We start from the raw sequence: 20,342 nt of genomic DNA on the forward strand, positions 1-20,342 counted from the left end.
TGTCAGGTGCCAGAGACAAGTACTAATGCTTTGTATAGCCCTAATCAGTTTAGAGTCTGGGAACCAAGTGTCTTGCACACAGGCCAGAAGTTACTGAATAGAGAAATAGTTTAGGTATTGTTAGCCTTTGAAAGCTCAGTAATGAGGCAGTTGTTCATTTTTATTCCCAAGACTGGTGACTTGTTTTTGGTCAACAAAAGTGCTAGGTGCCAATAATTTGGTAGGTCATAATCTTTCACATATCCCTTTAAAATACCCTAACGTCAGCAGATCTCATTGGGGTTAGGACTAATGCAAGTGCTGGTTGATATATGTTTCTACCAATAGCATATTCAGTAGTAGATACCATAATAATAGGGTTTTGTAGTGGCCCAAAGGATCTTGACTCATATTTGAGTCTGGAAAAGAGCCTTGGTGGTTGACTAAAACTATGGAAAACTGTTTCCTCCTCATCTTTGTATGAGGGACTATGGGAATCACAGGAATTTGTTCACCAGTATCCAAAAGGCCCAAGAAATGCAATTTTCCCCCTCCTCACTTTGAACTCTGACCTTAGCATGTGTCCTCAGGTCCCCACTGGAGACATAGAGGCCCTACGTAACCTCTAGTTGTGTTTATTTATGAAAGCTTAGAGGTCTGAGTAAAAGTAGGAAGGGTCTGTGTTGGTGGATCCCATAAGGTGCCATTCTTACTAAGTTTAACGAGGTTACTTCCTTCATCATGGAATCAAACTACCCAAGGCTCTAAGGTCTCCTCCAAGGGGCTTTACATTCTTTTTCATTGAAGGCACAAGTTTCAATAACTGCTGTGTTTGGGGTTCTCTTTTGGCACCGGGAATATGGATGGAGATAGCAACAGTCATTGGGTACAGTTCAACTCACAGAGTCTCTGATGATTTTTGGACGCATTATCAAAGAGCAGTAGTCAGTAGCTGGAGAATTGCTTTCCTAGTTTAGTTTTTTTAGAGTCCCTCCATTTGTTCTTTAATTTGACTCACTATGGGAACTGGGCCAGGGAGTTGGAAGCTAAAGGGAAGGACCAGTTATTCCCGAGAGAACTGAAAATCTTATGTAAACAATCCACAGAACCCTCCAAGAGTGCTGTGTGGCATCCACTGTCACTTTCTAAGAGTCACTGGCACAGATGGTAGTGTGCCCTGTTGGACCTTCTGAGTGATGCAGATAATCCATTAAACTACCTCAGAGTGTCTCAGAGACTTTTTTAATATCTCCCCAAGTGCCTAGTAAAAACTTCAGTATTTTGCTTTACTAGAAGAGCACTGTGCTTCCTGGACCACCCTGCTCAGTGTGTCAGTTTGTCAGAGAGTGAGCTAACTGGTTTTTTGTTTTGTTTTGTTTTGTTTTTTTGGCCACCCCAAGGCATACGGAGTTAACAGGTTGTAACCTAAGCCACAGCTGTAGCAACACCAAATCCTTAACCCATTGTATTGGGCCGGGGATCAGACCTGTATCCCAGCATTCCCAAGATGCCACTGATTCTGCTGCACCACAGCAGGAACTCCAGAGATGCCAGTTTTTGAGTTGGTCAGTTAAGATTAACTGAAAGTAACAATTAAGCATTTATTTATTTACTGAGATGCTCAGCAAGAGCCTAGACAGCAAAGGGCCCTAGCTCCACCAATGTTTTATTTTCTTCACAGAATGGCACCAGATTATGGTCATGTGCATCAGAGCAGATAGCTTACTGTGGAGGGAGTCCCCCTCCAAAAGGCTGTTGATGTTTTATGGACCCAAGTGCCATGAGGAAGTAGAGGAGAAGGGCTTAGAGTGTAAAAGTATTGAACCAGAATGAGGAAGATGTTTTGAAGGCCATCCAATAAGATGGTCTAGGCAAAAGTGCTGAACAATAGAGTGCCCCAGCTGAGGTCTTTGCCTCAGAAGGAATTTTCCCTTTTCAAAAGGTTTCTGAACTAGAATGCAGATGTTGCCAGCCAAGATGGACCTTGGTCCATGACTGCAACTACCTGCAGTGCCTGAAGTACACGAGAGTACACTGACTGTGCCTCAAGTTTAGTGTGGGGTGTGAAATTTTCCCCCATGACAACTGCCAGATAAAGCATTTGTAATTGTCCAGAATCTTGACCTAGAGTTAGACTCTCCCCAATGTTTTTATCTATATACCTATGGATACATATACATATGTATATAAACATGTGTGTACATATGCACATATATATGTACATATACTTGCATGTACACTTGCACAGTCATATTTGGAATTCATATGTACTCTTACACTTAATTCTTCTCAGGGCTTGTTCTTACTTTCCTGTTTCCGTATATATTTATATATATGTATAATCTTTTCTTCCATAGCATGAATCCTTACTCTGCACAATGTCAGTGCATTTACTCATTCGTTTAATTCTATAATGCTTCTAAAATTGTTTCAGAAGTGTTTAGCTCATATTATGAGAAAAACAACTCTATTAAATGGATTTCGTGATTTGTTTTCAGTCTGCCCGTCACTCTCTACCAAGAGTAAGAAAGGGTTTATGTTAAATACTGTATTGATCAGTTACTTGGATTAGTGTTTTATTCCTTCAGTAGGTTCATTTCTCTAAGTTTGCTTTTAGTTTTAGTTCCTCTCTTTAACTTTTTAATTGAATTTTATTTTTTGACTATGTAGAACATTAACCTACTCCTATACTAATAAATATGCAAAAATGTATACTTAGAGATATATCATTCCTTCCTGTATCCTTTCCCTTAAATTCCCCAGTCCTCTGCTCTCCTCTTGTTAGGAACCAATTACAATATTTCATTATATATTTCTTGTGTTTCATTTTTCAAATATAAATATCTTTTTTCCTCTTACATTTTTTTTTCTAAGTCCCTTTCTTTCTTTCCCAATAGCATTGTTAGATATTTTTTCCACTTAATATTATCTCCTGGAAATATCTTAATGTAAGCTTATAGAGTTTTCTTATACTCTAGATATATCATAATTTATACTCTACCATAGTATAAATTTATTCAGCCAATTATATAGTATAACAATGTTTAGTATAAAAATATAGTATAAATTTGCCTTAATTTATTCAACCAGTTTCCTATGCAAAATACATTCAGTTGGTTTTGAATATTTTGAAATTATAAATAATGATGTGATAGTTACCTTGTACATATACATTTTCATTATTTGATCTATTAATACATATGTATTCACTTAAAGTTTAAATAACCCAAGAAAACTAGAGACTAATATAAAACATATTTGATGCCTAGGAATATTTTTGAAATAGACATTTTTAACAAATACATATTAAAATGTCCTCATAATTTTTATCATAGATCTTAATTTATGTATAACTTTATCAAAATGAGAAAATGATATTGTACACTTGTTATACACTTGAAATCTACAGATTTCACAATAGACCTGTTTTTCCATTTAGTGAACTAATTGCATTATTTTATGTGGCCCATGATGATGTACCAGATGAAAATGGTAATTGCTTGAGTTTCAAGATTCAGTGTTGAAAACCCAAGAGCAATTTGAGAAACAGAGAATTTCCTTAAGGGAAAGACTCAACAAGTGTAAAAATTATAGATAACTTTAAATTAGTTTAAATTAAACTGACATCTCCAACACTCTTTTCAGCATCTCTCTCTATGTGGCTAATGAGGATCAGCTTACTCCTATGTAGAATCAGTTGCAGTATACCACTAATGTCCCTTCACAAGGCATCCTAAATTTCCTAACTCATCAGAAGATATTTCTTTGATATTTAAGCATACATTTTATAGAAATTTTACACTTTGGAATTCCCGTCGTGGCGCAGTGGTTAACGAATCTGACTAGGAACCATGAGATTGCAGGTTCGGTCCCTACCCTTGCTCAGTGGGTTAACAATCCGGCGTTGCCGTGAGCTGTGGTGTAGGTCGCAGACATGGCTCGGATCCTGTGTTGCTGTGGCTCTGGCTTAGGCTGGGGGCTACAGCTCCGATTCAACCCCTAGCCTGGGAACCTCCATATGCCGTGGGAGTGGCCCAAAGAAATAGCAAAAAGACCCAAAAAAAAGAAATTTTACACTTTGAACCCAAATGTAAATACTCTGAGTTAGAGAACAATGGCCTAAAAAAACTGATGGCATGTTTTGGACTTTCTGGTGCAAAATGACACTATTTCACAGCTATGCATCATGGGCTTAGTATCCACCAAGGCCCAGTGACAGGCCACAGCAGGTGTGTAGCTTTCAGCTGACTGTGGAAGAGTACAGATTCAGAAACAACTCTGCCTTGTGGCAGTGTCCTTCTGCCATAGACTCCAGTTGGTGAATAGAGAAACTGCTGATAACCATAACTCAAAGGCAAATGTGGATCACAGAGATTCAAAGAAATGGTAGCCAAGATAGCCCATGGGAAGTCCCCTAGTTAAAAATAGCCATTCTTTTGGTCAAGGCTTCAGTCAAAAACAGTGGCCTTACTGGTGACCCAAGATGGATGCTGCAAAGATCCCTGCTTAAGGATTGTCTAATATCACTGGGACTCTTTGTGTATTTGTTGAGCTAGCATGTGCCCAAAGCTTAGCAATAACTTCTCTGGAATAAGACATTGTGCCTCTTTCCAGCTCATATTCTGGATTTAGCTTGGGTTTTTGGTCTTCCTAACTTTTTTTATAGTAATGGCCTTGCTATGTTGCTGCATGTGGCCATTATGGCAGCAGTCCTTATTTGCCCTTGTCTCAGGCCACTGGGAAAATGTCATCAGTACAGTGGAAAGCTCATGCTACTCTGGAAGTGGGATTTTTTTCAAGGTTCTGTCCTATCCATTGATGACAGATGGTGGGCGAATTTAGGTAGTCATGTGGAAGGACATTAGTGGTATATTACAACCCATTCCACATAATCTGATTCTGATCATCTGTGTGGACAGTGTTACTGAAGAGAGGGAGTTTTGAATGCTAATTGTTGTACACCAAGTTTCTTTATCTTGGGCAGTAGTCTCTGTGACAGTCCCAAATCCAGATAATGGCAGTGTCCAGGGCCACACTGTAGTATTGAGCCATGACCAATTGAGTCTCTATGCACCTGGGGCCATGTGCACAGGTATGATGGGGCCACTGAATGGATAATTAGTTTCATGGGGAAAAAAAATAGTAGCTTCATAAAGCCCAGCTGTTAGGATGGTTATATCTTTTCTCCCCCACTACTTTGTTTTTTTTTTTTTTTGTAGACTATAGAACCTACACAGTGTTAGGAGGGTAAGTTTGTGGTCCCCATGTACCCCATAAAATGCCCCATGTACCCCATAAAATGTCTTAAGGGCTTTAGAGTGAATTAAAGTGGGGATACACTTAAGACAGTGCAGTGGAGGCCATAGCAATTGTAATGCTCCGGTGGAACTCATTTATAGTTGTACCAGGTAAAGGTGCTGATAGTGTTGGACTCAGACCCAAAACCAGAGAGCATTGTTTGTTTCTCCTTCATGGTAGATTCCTAACACTGCCCTAACAAAGTACCACAAACTCGGTGACTTAAAACACAGGAATTTATTGTCTCAGCGTTCTGGAGGCTAGAAATGTGGTATCCAGGTGTCAGCAGGGTTGCTTCCTTCTGAGGGATTGTTATTGAGAATCTGTTCAGTTCTTCTGTCTAGCTTTTGGTGTTATAATGGCAATATTTGGTGTTCCTTGGCTTGTTGATCCATCGCTCTGACTTCTGCTTTCATCCAGCTTAGATTAAAGGGGACATTTACTCCCCTTTCATTTGACTTTTGCAAAATACACCCAACACATTTCAACATCCTGACTTCTAACTCCAAAATCTCACCTAAAACATCATCAACTCAGAGTTCCAAATCTCATCATCTAAATCACTTAAATAGTTGTGGGTAAGACTTGGGGTATGATTCATCCTAAGAAAAAAATCCTTTTCTATCTGTGAACCTGTGAAACCAAAAAATCAAGTTACATGCTTCCAAAATACAGTGGTGGGGGAGACATAGGACAGACATTTCTATTCCAAAGAGGGAAAATTAGAAGGGAAAAAAAGGAATCAGAGGTCTCAAGCAGATCTGGAAACTGGCAGAGCAAATTCCATTAGATTTTAAGGCTTAAGAATAATCCTTATTGAAATTCCTGTCATGGCGCAGTGGTTAACGAATCCGACTAGGAACCATGAGGTTGCGGGTTCGGTCCCTGCCCTTGCTCAGTGGGTTAACGATCCGGCGTTGCCGTGAGCTGTGGTGTAGGTTGCAGACGCGGCTCGGATCCCGCGTTGCTGTGGCTCTGGCGTAGGCCGGTGGCTACAGCTCCGATTCGACCCCTAGCCTGGGAACCTGCATATGCCGTGGGAGCGGCCCAAAGAAATAGCAACAACAACAACAACAACAGCAAAAAGACAAAAGACAAAAAAAATAAAAAAAAATTAAAAAAAAAGAATAATCCTTATTGGCTCCATGCCCTGACCTCTTGGCCCACTGTAGTATAGCCCATCCCCCTGGATGGCCTCCCGTTCTTCTGTTCCTTGGAACAGAAGAATTAACAGTCTAGATGTCCGACCAGTGCTCTCTGGGCCTGTGGCAGCAGGGACAACCCCTGTAGTATCTGAGTTGCCCTTTGGAGTCATTCTTTCTTTTTCTTATAGGATTATATACGTTTGCAGTTGAATAGCTTTATTAGCCCATTTTATGGTTCAAGAATCATAGAAATCTGACAGCCTTCTTTCATTTCACCCAGTCTCTGTCCTCTTTAGTCTAAGCTGGTGGCTTCTGCTGAAATGATTGATTAGATGTACAACTCTAATCACAACTCTACAAGCCTAATCTCTTTAGAAAAATGTTGTTCCCTTGGTGTTTTCTCTCTCTCTCTCCCTCTCTCTCTCTTTTTTCAATATAGATGGGCTGAGATTTTTCTAAATCTTTATATTCTGATTCCTTTATGGTTACTGATTTCTTCTTTAATTTCTTTCTTTCCTCTGGCATTTTACTAAACAGCAAGGAGAAATCAAGCAGTGGCTTAAAACACTTTGCTTAGAGATCTCCTCAGCTTAATGCACCCCTGTGTTCATGGCAGCACTGTTTACTATAACCAAGACATGGAAGCAACATCCATCAACAGATGAATGGATAAAAAAGATATAGTTTATATATATAGTGTACACACTATATATATAAAACATGTGTACACACGTGTGTGCATGCACACACACACACACAATGGAATATTACTCTCTCATAAAAAAGAATGAAATTATGTCACTTGCAGCAACATGGATGGACCTAGAGATTATCGTACTAAGTGAAGTAAGTCAAAGACAAAATCATATGATATAATTTATACATGAAATCTAAAAAAAATGATACAAATGAACTTATTTCCAAATTAAAGAGACACAGAAAATAAACTTATAGTTACCAAAGGAGAAAGAAGAGGGAGAGATAAATTAGGATTAGCAGATAGAAACTACTACATATAAAATAAACAGTTATATCCTACTGTATAGCACAGGTAACTATATTCAATATCTTAGAATAAACTATAGTTATATATATATATATATAGACTTACATTGCTGTACACCAGAAACTAATACATTATTAATCAACTATGCTTCAATTTTTAAAAAATCTCAGCTAATTATCCAAGTCCATTGCTTGCAAGTTATACTTTCCATCCAACATAACACAGTTCAATTAAGCTCTTTGCTGCTTTATAACAAAAATAACCTTTCCCTCAGTTCCCAGTAACATGTTTTTCATCTTCATTTGAGACTTCACCAGAGCACATTTTTCTCCCCAAAAGACTAGCTTTTGAAGAAACTTTCCTTCCCCATTCTTGGATCTTTTGTCATAAATTAATTGACCGTATGTGCATGAGTTTATTTCTGGGCTCTCTGCTCTGTTCCATTGATCTATGTGTCTATTTTTATGTCAATACCATACTGTTTTGATTACTATAGCTTTGTAACATAGTTTGAAATCGGGAAGTATCCTTAAGATTGCTATCACTATTTAGTGTTTTTTGTGGCTCCATACATATTTTAGGACTGTCTGTTCTCTTGCTGTGAAAATGCCGTTGGAATTGAATCTGTAGGTTGCTTTGGGTAATATGGACATTTTAACAATAGTAATCCATCCTATCCATGAACATGGAGTATCTTACAATTTATATGTGGCTTCTTCAGTTTCATTCATCAGTGTCTTACAGTTTTCGGTGTACAGGTTTTTTTACCACTTTGGTCAAATTTACTCCTGGATATTTTATTATTTTTCATGCAGTTGTAAATGGGCTTGTTTTCTTAATTTCTCTTTCTGATAGTTTGTTATTAGCATATAGAAATGCAGCTGGTTTTTATATTGATTTCTTATCCTGTATCTTTACTGAATTTGTTTACCTATTCTAATAGTTTTTGGTGGAGTCTTTAGTTTTTCTGTATGTAATATCATGTCATCTGCAAATAGTACAACTTTACATTTTCCTTTCTGACTTGGATCCCTCTTCTTTTCTTTCCTCACCTTTTCTCTCTGGCTAGGACTTCCAATACTATGTTGAATTAAAGTGGTGAGAGTGGGCATCCTCATCTTGTTTTTAATCTTAGAGGAAAAGCTTTCAGTTTTTCACTGTTGAGTATATTAGTGTGACCTTGTCACATATGGCCTTTATTGTGTTGAAGCATAGTCTCTCTATACGCACTCAGTTTTTATTGTGAATGAATGTTGAATTTTGTCAAATGCTTTTTCTGCATCTATTGAAATGATTTTATTATTATTACCCTTTATTTTGTTAATGTGGTGTATCACATTGACTGATTTTCAGATGTTGAACCCTTCTGCATTCCTGGAATAAGTCCCCTTGATCCTGGTAAATAATCCTTTTAATGTATTGTTACAAGAGGCACCTTTTTTTTCCATTTATAATGATTTTTATTTTTTCCATTATAGCTGGTTTACAATGTTCTGTCAGTTTTCTACTCTACAGCACCTTTTAACATTCGTATTTCTGGCAATATACTATTTGAAATGATATATGTATTTTTAAGACAGCAAAAGCTTTCTCTACAGCCCTCCTTTTTTCTTTCTGAACTCTCATCAGAATAACCTTTGGCATCCATTTTTCTGCCAAAAATCTTTTTCAAGGCAATCTAGGATTTTTCCTATCATACATTTCAATATTCTTGCATCTTTACCCATTCCCCAGTTCCAAAGCCATTTCAACATTTTAAAGTGTTTTTTACAACAGTAGCTTACTTCCCAGTACCAGAAATCTGTATGAGTTTTCTTGGACTGCTATAATAAAGGACCACAAACTGAGTTGCTTGAAAAAATATTGTTCTATAATCAGGATGCTAGAAGTCTGGGATTGGATATTGGAGTGTTGTTTTCTTCTGAGGATTTGAGCTAAAAACTGTTTTTTGCTTCTTCCCTACCTTCTGGTGGTTTTCTGGCAACATGCGACATTACTTGGCTTGTAGATTCATCACTTTGATCTCTGCCTTCATCTTTACATGGTTCTCTCACCATATGTGTGTCTGCCTCTGTGCTCAGATTTCCTGATTTATTAGGATACCCTTTTTGTCAGATTAGGGTCCAGTCTAAAACCTCATTTTAACTCTATTACCTCTGTAAAGACCCTATTTCTAAATAAGGTCATATTCTGAAGTAATAGGGGATAAGAATTCTCTATTGGTGGAGTAGAAGCAGGAAGAATTTAACTTATAACCCCCTCATTGTAGATCAGGGATTGTGGAGGTCACATTAGCTGTTCACCAGTATCCAAGAAACCCAATAAATGCAGTTCTCCCCCAGCTCCCCATTGAACTCTGAACTTGACCATTGTTCTCCTCTAGGGACATACGGACTTTGGTCCAGCCCCTAGTCTTATTTATTTTTAAAAGGTGAAACACCTGGTTAAAAGTTAACTGGGCTTTACATTTCATCCCCAGAATCACTGGGAGGAGCAGAGGAAATAGTACTTTTATTAATCATAAGGCCATCACCTTGCAGATCCTAGTGGAGCAGCCTAGTGGATCCCATGGCCTACTCACTGACCATGAGTTCCTTTGTGCAACAGCACATAAGTCTCCTCTTTGGGAACATTTTATTGACTAACCTAGACCCACAGATCTCTTTGGGAAAGCCTGTAGCCCAAATGGTCTAGGAGGGGGAACAGACTTACCATTTTACATTGCTCTTTCTGCTGGTTAGTCTTTGCTTTCTGGGTAGCAGCCGTACTTTCCATACTCAATGATTTGTCATTGAAAATCTGACTTATGTCACAGACTGATCCACATGACCTTATGAGGAGGTTTAATTGAGCTCAGTAACCAGAAGTTAACACAAATAAACCTAGTAATCTGAGTCTTGTTAACAGTCTCATCGTCTGTTGTTCTCACTCCTCATTTGTATATCTAAGACACCACTAAGGTGGCTCACAAGGGAACTCTAAATACTGGAAGGAATAATTCAGCCATGCTGTTCCATGGCAGGAAACTCATCATGCATGGGTCAAATTTCTCAGAGCCCAAATAATAACCAGCTGAGGATGTAAATGGTCTTGAGTGCTTGTATCCTTTCATCCCAGTGCCCTCTTCATCCTCTTCCTTAGTCAAAGTTGCGGCTGTTATTGTGCTCTGAAAAATTAGAGTCTATACTGACTCTCCCAGAGGTACTACTCTCACTAAGTTTAACAAGATTACCTCCTTCATCATGGAGGAAAACTACCCCAGTCTTTAGGAGATTCAGATTTCTGGGGCGAAGTGATCCCAAAGGCTCTGCATTATTTCCCACTTGAGGCATGAGTCCAACAAAAGCTCACTTTGTTGTAGGCTGTCTTGTAACTGCTTGTTGTTCCTGTTCTTACAGTTAACAGTAGTACTTGGATGCAGTTCAGCATTCAGAATCTCTGATGAATTTTGTTCCCATCACTGGAGGACTGAATCAGTAGCTAGAGAATTGCTTCCCTAGTTTTCCTATGATATCTCTCTTGGATCTGTAATTTGACACAGAGTTAGGTCAAGGTTGGGCAAGGAGTTGGAGGCTAAAGGGAAGGACCACTAGTTCCCCTTATACATGAAAAGCTTATGTAAATAATCACTCATACTCTCCAAGAAACCCTGGGGTCCACTAGTACTTTTTGAGATACATTGTCATGACTGATGAATTGCCCATAGACTTCTCAGTCTCTTGCCTATGATCCACTAGTATCACTTGAGAGTGTCTAATGGACTTCTCTAACACCTCGCCAAGTAACCCTATGGTATCTTCAGGGTGTTTGCTTTCCTCAAAATGCAATGCGCTTTACAGGCACACCTCATTTTATTACATTTCACAGATAATGCATTTTTTACAGATTGAAGGATTGTGGCCACCTTGCATCAAGCAAGTCTATTAGTGCCATTTTTCCAAAAGCACTTGCTCACCTCATGTCTCTGTGTCAGTTTTGGTAATTCTCACAATATTTCAAACTTTTTCATTATTATTATATTTGTTATGGTGATCTGTGATTAGTGATCTCTGATGTTACTGTTTGTAGTTGTTTTGAGACACTATGAACCACACCCATATAAGTGGCAAACTTAATAAATGTTGTGTGTATTCTCACTGCTCCACCATCTCTTTCCCTCTCTTCAGGCTTTCGTTTTCCCTGAAACATTAATACTAAAATTAGGCTACTTAATAACCCTACATGACCTCTAAGTGTTCAACTGAAAGGAGGAGTTGCCTGTCTCTAACTTTAAATCAAAAGCTAGAAATGATTAAGCTAAGTGAGGAAGGCATGTCAAAAGGCAGTATAGGCCAAAAATCAGGCCTCTTGCTCCAAACACTTAGCCAGGTTATGAATGTGAAGGAATAGTTCTTAAAGGAAATGAAAAGTGCTCTTCCAGTAAATACACAGATGATGAGAAAATGAAACAGCCTCTTGCTGATACAGATAAAGTTTTATTTGGCTGGAAGAAGGCAAAACCAGCTAGAACATTCCCTTAGGCCAAATCCTAATCTAGAGCAATGCCCAACTCTCTTCAATTCTGTGAAGGCTGAGAGAGGTAAAGAAGCTACAAAAGAAAAGTTTGAACCTGGAAGATGTTGGTTTATAATGTTTAAGAAAAGAAAGTCTCCATAATACAAAAGTGCAAGAGGAAGCAGCAAGTGCTGATCTAGAAGCTACAGCAAATTATCCAGGTGATCTAGTTAAGATAATTAATGACAGTGGCCACACTAAACAACAGATTTTTCAGTGTAGATTAAACAGACTCCTACTGGAAGAAGACGCCATCTAGGACTTTCAGAATTAGGGAGGAGAAGTCAATACCTGCCTTTAAAACTTGAGAGTACAGGCTGACTCTCTTGTGAAGGGTTAATGCAACTGGTGACCTGAATTTGGGGCAAATAATATATTATTCTGAAAATCCTAAGGCTCTTAAGAATCATGCTAAATCTACTCTGCCTGTGCTCTGTAAATTGAACAACAAGGCGTGGATGACAGCACATCTTTCTGCAAAATGGTTTACTGAATGTTTTAAGCCCACTGTTGAGACCTACTACTCAGAAAAAAAAAAAAAAGATTCCTTTCAAAATAGCACTGATCATTGACAATGCACCTGGTCACGCAAGAGCTCTACTGGAGATGTAAAATGAGATTAATGTTTTCATGCTTGCTAACACAACATCCTTTCTTAATCCCATGATTTAAGGCATAATTTCAACTTTCAAGTTTTATTATTTAAGAAATACATTTCATAATGCTATAGGTGCCATAGATAGTGATTCCTCTAATGGATCTGGGCAAAACAAATTGAAAACCTCTGCAAACAAGTTGCCATTCTAATACCATTAAGAATATCTATGATCCTTGGGAAGAAGTGAAAATGTCAAAATTCATGGGAGTTTGGAAGAAGTTAATTCCAACCTTCATGGATGACTTTGAAGAATTCAAGACTTTAGTGGAGGACGTAGCTACAAATGTGATGGAAATAGAAGGAAAACTAGAGTTAGAAGTAGACAAACAAATAAAAATTAGAAATGAAAAAGGAGAAATTACAAATGACACCACAGAAATACAAAAGTTCATAAGAGACTACTGCAAGCAACTGTATGCCAATAAAATGGACAATCTAGGAGAAATGGACAAATTCTTCTAAGACTGAACCAGGAAGAAACTGAAAATATGAATAGGCCAGTCACAAGTACTGAAATTGAAAATGTGACTAAAAAACTTCCAAAAGACAAAAGTCTAGGACCTTCTGGCTTGACAGGTGAATTCTATAAAACATTTAGAGAAGAATTTACACCTATTCTTCTGAAACTCTTCCAAAAAATTGCAGGGGAAGGAGTACTTCCAAGCTCATTCTATGAGCTCACCATCACCCTGGTACCAAAAACAAAGACACCACAAAAAAGAAAACTACAGGCCAAGATCATTGATGAAAATGGATGCAAAAATCCTCAACAAAATATTAGAAAACAGAATACAACAATACATTAAAAGAATCATACACAACAAGCAAGTGGGATTTTTCCCAGGATGTAAGGATTCTTAGATATCCACAAGTCAATCAGTGTTATACACCACATCAAACTAAAAAATAAAAATCATGCTTATCTCAAAAGATGCAAAAGCTTTTGACAAAATTCAACACCTATTTCCAATTTAAAAAAAAAACTCTATAGAAAGTAGGCATAGAGTGAACCTACCTCAACATAATAAAGACTGTATGTGACAGACTCAGAGCTAACATCATTCTCAATGGTAAAAATCTGAAAGAATTTCCTCTAAGATCAGGAACAAGACAATGATGTCCACTCTCACCAAGTTTATTCCACATTGTTTTGGAAATCCTAGCTATAGCAATCAGAGAAGAAAAAGATATAAAAGGAATCTAAATTGGAAAAGAAGAAGTAAAATTGTCACTGTCTGCAGATGACATGATACTATACATAGGAAACCCTAAAGACACATCCTGAAAATTACTAGAGCTCATCAGTGAAGTTGGTAAAGTTGTAGTATATAGAATTAATACACAGAAATTGATTGCATTCCTATATATTAATAATGAAAGATCATAAAAATAATTAAGGAAACAATCCCATTAACCATCACATCAAAGAGGATAAAATCAAAAGGAATAAACCTACCTAGGAGGCAAAAGACCTGTATTGGAAAACTATAAGACACTGTTGAAAGGAATCAAAGATGACACAAATAAATGGGAAAATATACCATCTTCTTGTATGGGAAGAATCAATATTGTCAAAATGACTATACTACCCAAGGCAATCTCCAGATCCAGTGCAATCCCTATTAAATTACCAATGGCATTTTCACAGAACTAGAACAAAAAATTTTTAAATTTGTGTGCAAACACAAAAGACCCTGAATAGCCAAAGAAACCTTGAGAAAGAAAAATGAAACTGGAGGAATCAGGCTCCCTGACTTCAGACTATACTACAAAGTTATAGTCATCAAAACAGTATGATACTGGCACCTTCAATTCTAGTCTCTCAGGCCTCCTTCTCACCTTCTTCCATTTCATATATGTATGCCCTTTCTTCCACAGTGTTAATCCTGACTCTTAAAACATCATCACATTTATCTATTTGCCCAGTCCTACAATGTTTCAAACCATATTACAGAATTTCATAGCACTACCACTACAAAAACAAGCCTGCTAAAAAGATCTAATGATTTGCTTCTATCTGCTCCCCATATTCTTGCCTAAGACTAAGTTTCAAACACTATGACTCATTTGGATTTGAGTAGGTTCATTTCATTAAGTTTGCTTTCAATTTTTGTTTCCTCTTGTTATCTTTGTTCATTTAGTTTTATTTTTGGAATGTGTGGAACATTGACCTACTTCCAGAAGTAAGTATTAGTATTAATATTAATATTAGTATTAATATTAAGGTGTACTTAAGAGTATCATTTCTTCCCACATCCTTCCCTGTGCATCCCAAAGTCCTCTCTCTTGCCCTTTCTTCTGGCAAGTAGCAAGTTACTATATTATTTTCTTGCTTATCTTTTCTCTGTTTCACCTTGTAAAGTTAATATCTGTTTCTCTATGTTTTTGTTTTTTTTTTTTTTTTTTTTGTCTTTTGTCTTTTGTTGTTGTTGTTGTTGCTATTTCTTGGGCCGCTCCCGTGGCATATGGAGATTCCCAGGCTAGGGGTTGAATCAGAGCTATAGCCACCGGCCTACGCCAGAGCCACAGCAACGCGGGATCCGAGCCACGTCTGCAACCCACACCACAGCTCACGGCAACGCCAGATCGTTAACCCACTGAGCAAGGGCAGGAACCGAACCCGCAACCTCATGGTTCCTAGTCGGATTCGTTAACCACTGCGCCACGACGGGAACTCCTGTTTCTCTATGTTTTCTGACTATTTTCTGAACTAAAAGTTAGCATACCAGATACCTGAAATTTTTTTCCATTTTCCATTATCTCCTAGAAATCCCTCCATATATTTTATAAAAATATTTTATTATTTTAATAAAAGTATTTAAAATAGCACCACATTATATACCATAGCTTATACTATACCATAATGTATTGTGTATAAATTGATTTATTGGGAGTTCCTGTCATAGCTCAGCAGTTAATGAACCTGACTAGCATCAATCCCTGGTCTCATTCAGTGGGTTAAGGATCTGGTGTTGCTGTGAGCTGTGTGTGGTGTACGTCGCAGACATATCTCGGATTCCAAGTTGCTGTGGCTCTGGCAGAGGCTGGCAGCTGTAGCTCCAATTGGACCCCTAGCCTGGGAACCTCCATATACTGCAGGTGTGGCCCTAAAAAGACAAAAAAAGCAAACAAACATAAATTGGTTTATTGGAGTTCACTTGTGGCACTGTGGGTTAAGGAGCTGGCATTGTCACTGCAGCAGCTTGGGTTGCTGCTGTGGCTCAGGTTCAGTCCCTGGATGGAAACTTCCACATGCCATGGGCATGGCCAAAAAATTGGTTTATTAAACTAATATCCTATTCTTGAACATTTAGATGGTTTAAAATATTTTGCAGTTACAAATAATACTGTAATGAATACCCTTGTGCATATGCATTTTTGTTTGTTCTCTTATGCATTTGCCTAATATATATGTAATCCAGAAGTAGAGACTAATATGAAATATACTTGATGCTTCAGAATATTTATGAAATAAGGTTTCAGTAGTACCCATTAAAATTTTTCCTATTTTCATGTCAGATCTAACATTATGTCAATTTATTGATAATTTTCTAAGTGAGAGAAAATTCTACTGTATACTTGCTATAAATTTGAAATCTCGACATTTCACAATGGATCTGTTTTTCCATTTAGTGGACTAAGTGCATCTCTTTATACAGCTCATACTGGAGTACCAGGTGAAAATCTTACGCTTGTGAATCAAGATTCAGTGTCAAAACCCCAAATGCAAGTAGAGAAACGAACAACTTACAGAAAGGAAAGACGTCATAGTAAGTATAACAATTATGGGTAACTGTAAATTAAACTCATCAGATCTTTTTTCTTTGGTTCATGAATATGTATTTGAGTATATATTTTATAGAAGTAAAAGTAAATGATCTAAACTGTGAATAACCTAAGATAATTAGAAAGAAAAGCAAAAGTGTTAATACTTTCAAGTTGGTAAGATTATTTCACAGCCATAGGATTTGCACTCAGTATTCATCAAAGCCCAGTAACCATCCAGTAGTATCTCAAAAGAGTGGGTACCTTTTAGCTGACTCTGGGAGATTACAGGTTCCAGGAAATTATGCCCAATGGGCACTTCTGACCACCAGCAATGCTCTTCTGACATAGGTTCTAACTGACAAACTGAAAAGTTTTTAAGATCCATAACTACACAGTAAATAGGAATCAGAGAGGCTTAAGGGAAGGGCCACCTGGGAGGCCTGCTGGAGGGCTCCCCCCCTCCCCGCACACACACTAGGGTATTCTGTTATTTGGGGCATACACAAAGGTGAGGTCTTCTGTAACGTCATAGATGGGTGCCATCAATTCCTTGTGTGGAAAGTGCCACTTTCAGAAGAGTACCACTGATTTCTGGGTCTCCTTTTTTATTTGAGGTAGTTAAGAAGACCATATGTTGGCAGTCATCTCTGAAATGAGGTATTGTCACCCTTTCCAGATCATGCCTAAGAATTCTACTTGGGTGATAGATCCTAAACTTTGTATTAATAGCCCATTCATGTTGCCACGTGTGAGTCTGCAGAGTAACCAGTCCTTATTGGGTAGTGCCCTTGTCTGGGGCCCATAGGAAGATGTCTTCAGTATAGTAGAAGGCTAATGTTCCTTCCAGTAGCCAGGTCTTATCGTATCTGATGACAAATAGTAGGAGAATTTAGGTATACTTGTGGAAGGATATTGGTGGTATATTGCAACCCATTCCACATAAAATTAAATGATCCTGATCATCCACATGGACAGTAATGCTAAAAGGGCAGTCTGAGATGTCAGTTTTCGTACACCAAATTTCTTTATCTTAGGCAATAGCCTCTGTGACAGTCCTAAAGTCAGGCAGTTCCAGTACTCAGAGTTGTGCTACAGTATTGAGCTGCCAATAACCCATTGAGACTCTATGCTCATAAGTCCATGTGCACAGGTCAGATAGGGCTATTGCGTGGATGATTAGTTTCATGAAGTTTGTTTTCCTTAAACTCAGCAATGAAGGCATTGGTTTTTTTTCACTCCAGGCAGTTGCTACTAACTGTTTTCAAAAAAGAATAGCACTAGGGGCTGCTAGTCAGAGAGGTTTATGGTCTTCCATATGCCCCACTAAATGGCCCTAACTGGAACAATTGTCTTTGGGGCTTGAGGGCAAAGGTAAGCAGGTGTTCACTTACATAATACATCTATATCAAGAATACATTCATAATATATTATAGTAGTGAATTCTATTAAAAAATTTGGAGTTTAGAGTTTGTAGTTGGCCAAAGAGACCCATCCATGTTTGGGTGTAGGTAAGTGTCCCATTGATAATGACCTCAGACCCAAAGTCAGAGACATCATTTGTTTTCCTCTCATTCTAATGCTAGGGTTTGCCTGGGTTATAGTTGCCTCTGCACTATAGGCCCAGAAATGTTATTCTTCCCTATCTCCCCATTGAATTCTGACCCTGGGATACAACCTGATATAACTCTTGGTGTTGTTTGCTGTTGAAAGTTGAGTGTTCTCAATCCAAGCTAGAGGGGCTCATCTGTTCATTTCCAGATTCACAGGGAGAGGCAGAGGAAATAACACATTTATTTATCACAGGGGTTGTTAACATGAAGACCCTAATGGGTCCACCTTTTGTGGCCGTTATGACTTAATACCCAGCCATCAACCTCTTTGAGAACCCACCGTCTAGTAACCAGACTCAGAGAGCTTTTCTAGAAGCATTGTCGAGGAGACAGCACATGGTTACTATTTTACATTGCTCTCTTTGCCAGTCAGTTTTTACTATTTAATCAGAAGCTCTTTTTTCCATGCCCAGTCAAGTCCATATTTTGTTGCAGAACATTATCACCTAACCTTATGAAGAAGTTTGATTTAGCTTGATAACCAGCAAAAGTAGTACAAATAAATTTAGAAATCTGAGCGAGTTAACAGTTTTATCTACTGTTCTTACTCATTGCTATAGAATCAAAGCCCTCCAGCATGGTTTACCTGGCTGCTGTAGACTCTGCAATGGTGTTGTAAACATGATTTTAGTTATAGGCTCATGCTGAAAGCTGTCAGAGCAAAAATAGTAGCCAGCTGAGGAAGGAGAGGGTCTTGATGTTTTCTTCTCATCTTCTGTCTTTCTTTCTCCTTCCTCCTTGATCAAACTTTCTGTTGTCAGGACACTCTCAAGGAGGGGTTTTATAGTGATGCAACCCACAAAGTACCACTATCTCTTGCTAAGTATAAGATTACTTCTTTCGTAGTACACGCAAAAAACCAAGTCTCCAAGGTCTTTTTATGTCACTGGGCAAAGCAATACCTAAGAGTTCTATATTCATTTAATTCAATCAGGAGTCTCAACTCGCTATGTTGTAGGCTATCCATCATTGTCTGGAACCTCATTAAAGTTGACAACAGTTGTTGGGTACAAATTAGCTTGCAGTATATGTGACAGTTTTTATTTTATTTTATTTTATTTTATTTTATTTGTCTTTTTTTTTTTTTTTTTTTTTTTTTTTTTTTTGCTATTTCTTCAGGCCGCTCCCGCGGCATATGGAGGTTCCCAGGCTAGGGGTCGAATCAGAGCTGTAGCCATTGGCCTATGCCAGAGCCACAGCAACTCGGGATCCGAGCCGAGTCTGCAACCTACACCACAGCTCACGGCAACGCTGGATCGTTAACCCACTGAGCAAGGGCAGGGACCGAACCCGCAACCTCATGGTTCCTAGTCGGATTCGTTAACCACTGCGCCATGACGGGTACTCCATGTGACAGTTTTTAATACTGTCATCAGAGGACAATAGCAGTAGCCAGAGGGATTGCTTCCCTAGGTTTCCCAGAACCCTCTCTGTTGGATCTGTAATTTTGGCAGGGAGTCTGAAACTAAAGAGAAAGACCTTTGGTACCCCTCTAACCCAAAAAGCTTACATAAACAATCTGCTAGCACTCTCTGAGAGTACCCCAGGGCATTCCTGACATAACACTTCCTAACTCATTGCTGTGGCTGACAAAGTGCATTGTTAGACCCTCAAACTCTTGCAAATAACCAGCTGGTACTCCCCAAGAAGCCTTGTAGTCTTCTTTAGCATCTTCCCAAAGTTCCTTGGAGGATATTCCTGCTTTTTGCTTTTCCAGAAAGCTTCTGTGCTTAATTGGGCCACACTGCTTGCCATCCTTTGTCCCCAAGAGAGAGCTACCAGTTGTGAAGGTAGTCTATAAAGATGTCAAACCAAATTGAAAGTAACAAGTAGGCCTTTATTCACATACTGCAATAATACAAGTAAGGGTCTAATTATGAAAGGGCACCAGCGCTACCATTATTTCAACCACTCTTTCATTTTCCCATGCAATGCCATCTTGCAAAGATCAGATGTATGGGTACAGAGGGGAATGTCTCACTCTATGTACAGATATTTATATACTATATATATATAATATACACACGCACACACACCATTATCTGCCACTGTAGCAGTACTTACGCTATGCCAATACCATAGTTGTGGGGTGTGTGTGTGTATATATATATATAGGTATATATCAGTTTATTCAGCCAATCTCCTGTGCTTGAATGTTTAGATGGTTGTAAGTGTTTTGCAATTAATGAACGACCTTGCGTATAGGCATTTTCATTGTTTGTTCTATTATTATAATACATTAACCTAAAGTGTAAATAATAACTCCTGAACCCTGAAGACCAATATAAAATATATTTGTTGCTTTGGAGTATTATGAAATAAGG

At 38.3% G+C, this 20,342-nt stretch overlaps 1 protein-coding gene across 3 annotated transcripts in view; it reads left to right on the top strand.

Annotated features, from left to right (window-relative positions):
• Positions 1 to 20,342, top strand: part of CCDC7 (coiled-coil domain containing 7) — a 336,376-nt gene that overhangs the window by 234,583 nt on the left and 81,451 nt on the right. For all 3 annotated transcript variants that reach the window (XR_014818070.1, XR_014818072.1, XM_084980435.1), the window contains one exon: positions 16,300 to 16,410. Coding sequence is in view for 1 of the 3 variants with exons in the window: in XM_084980435.1 (XP_084836561.1) it covers positions 16,300 to 16,410 (111 nt within the window). In the remaining 2 variants the exon portion in view is untranslated. The remainder of the gene's footprint in view (positions 1 to 16,299; positions 16,411 to 20,342) is intronic.

Source organism: Sus scrofa, chromosome 10 (assembly GCF_054392235.1).
Source record: "Sus scrofa isolate SSC_HxYL_T2T_F1_AM1 chromosome 10, Sscrofa_HxYL_maternal_Yorkshire_Landrace_v2.0, whole genome shotgun sequence".
Classification (NCBI taxonomy): domain Eukaryota; kingdom Metazoa; phylum Chordata; class Mammalia; order Artiodactyla; family Suidae; genus Sus; species Sus scrofa.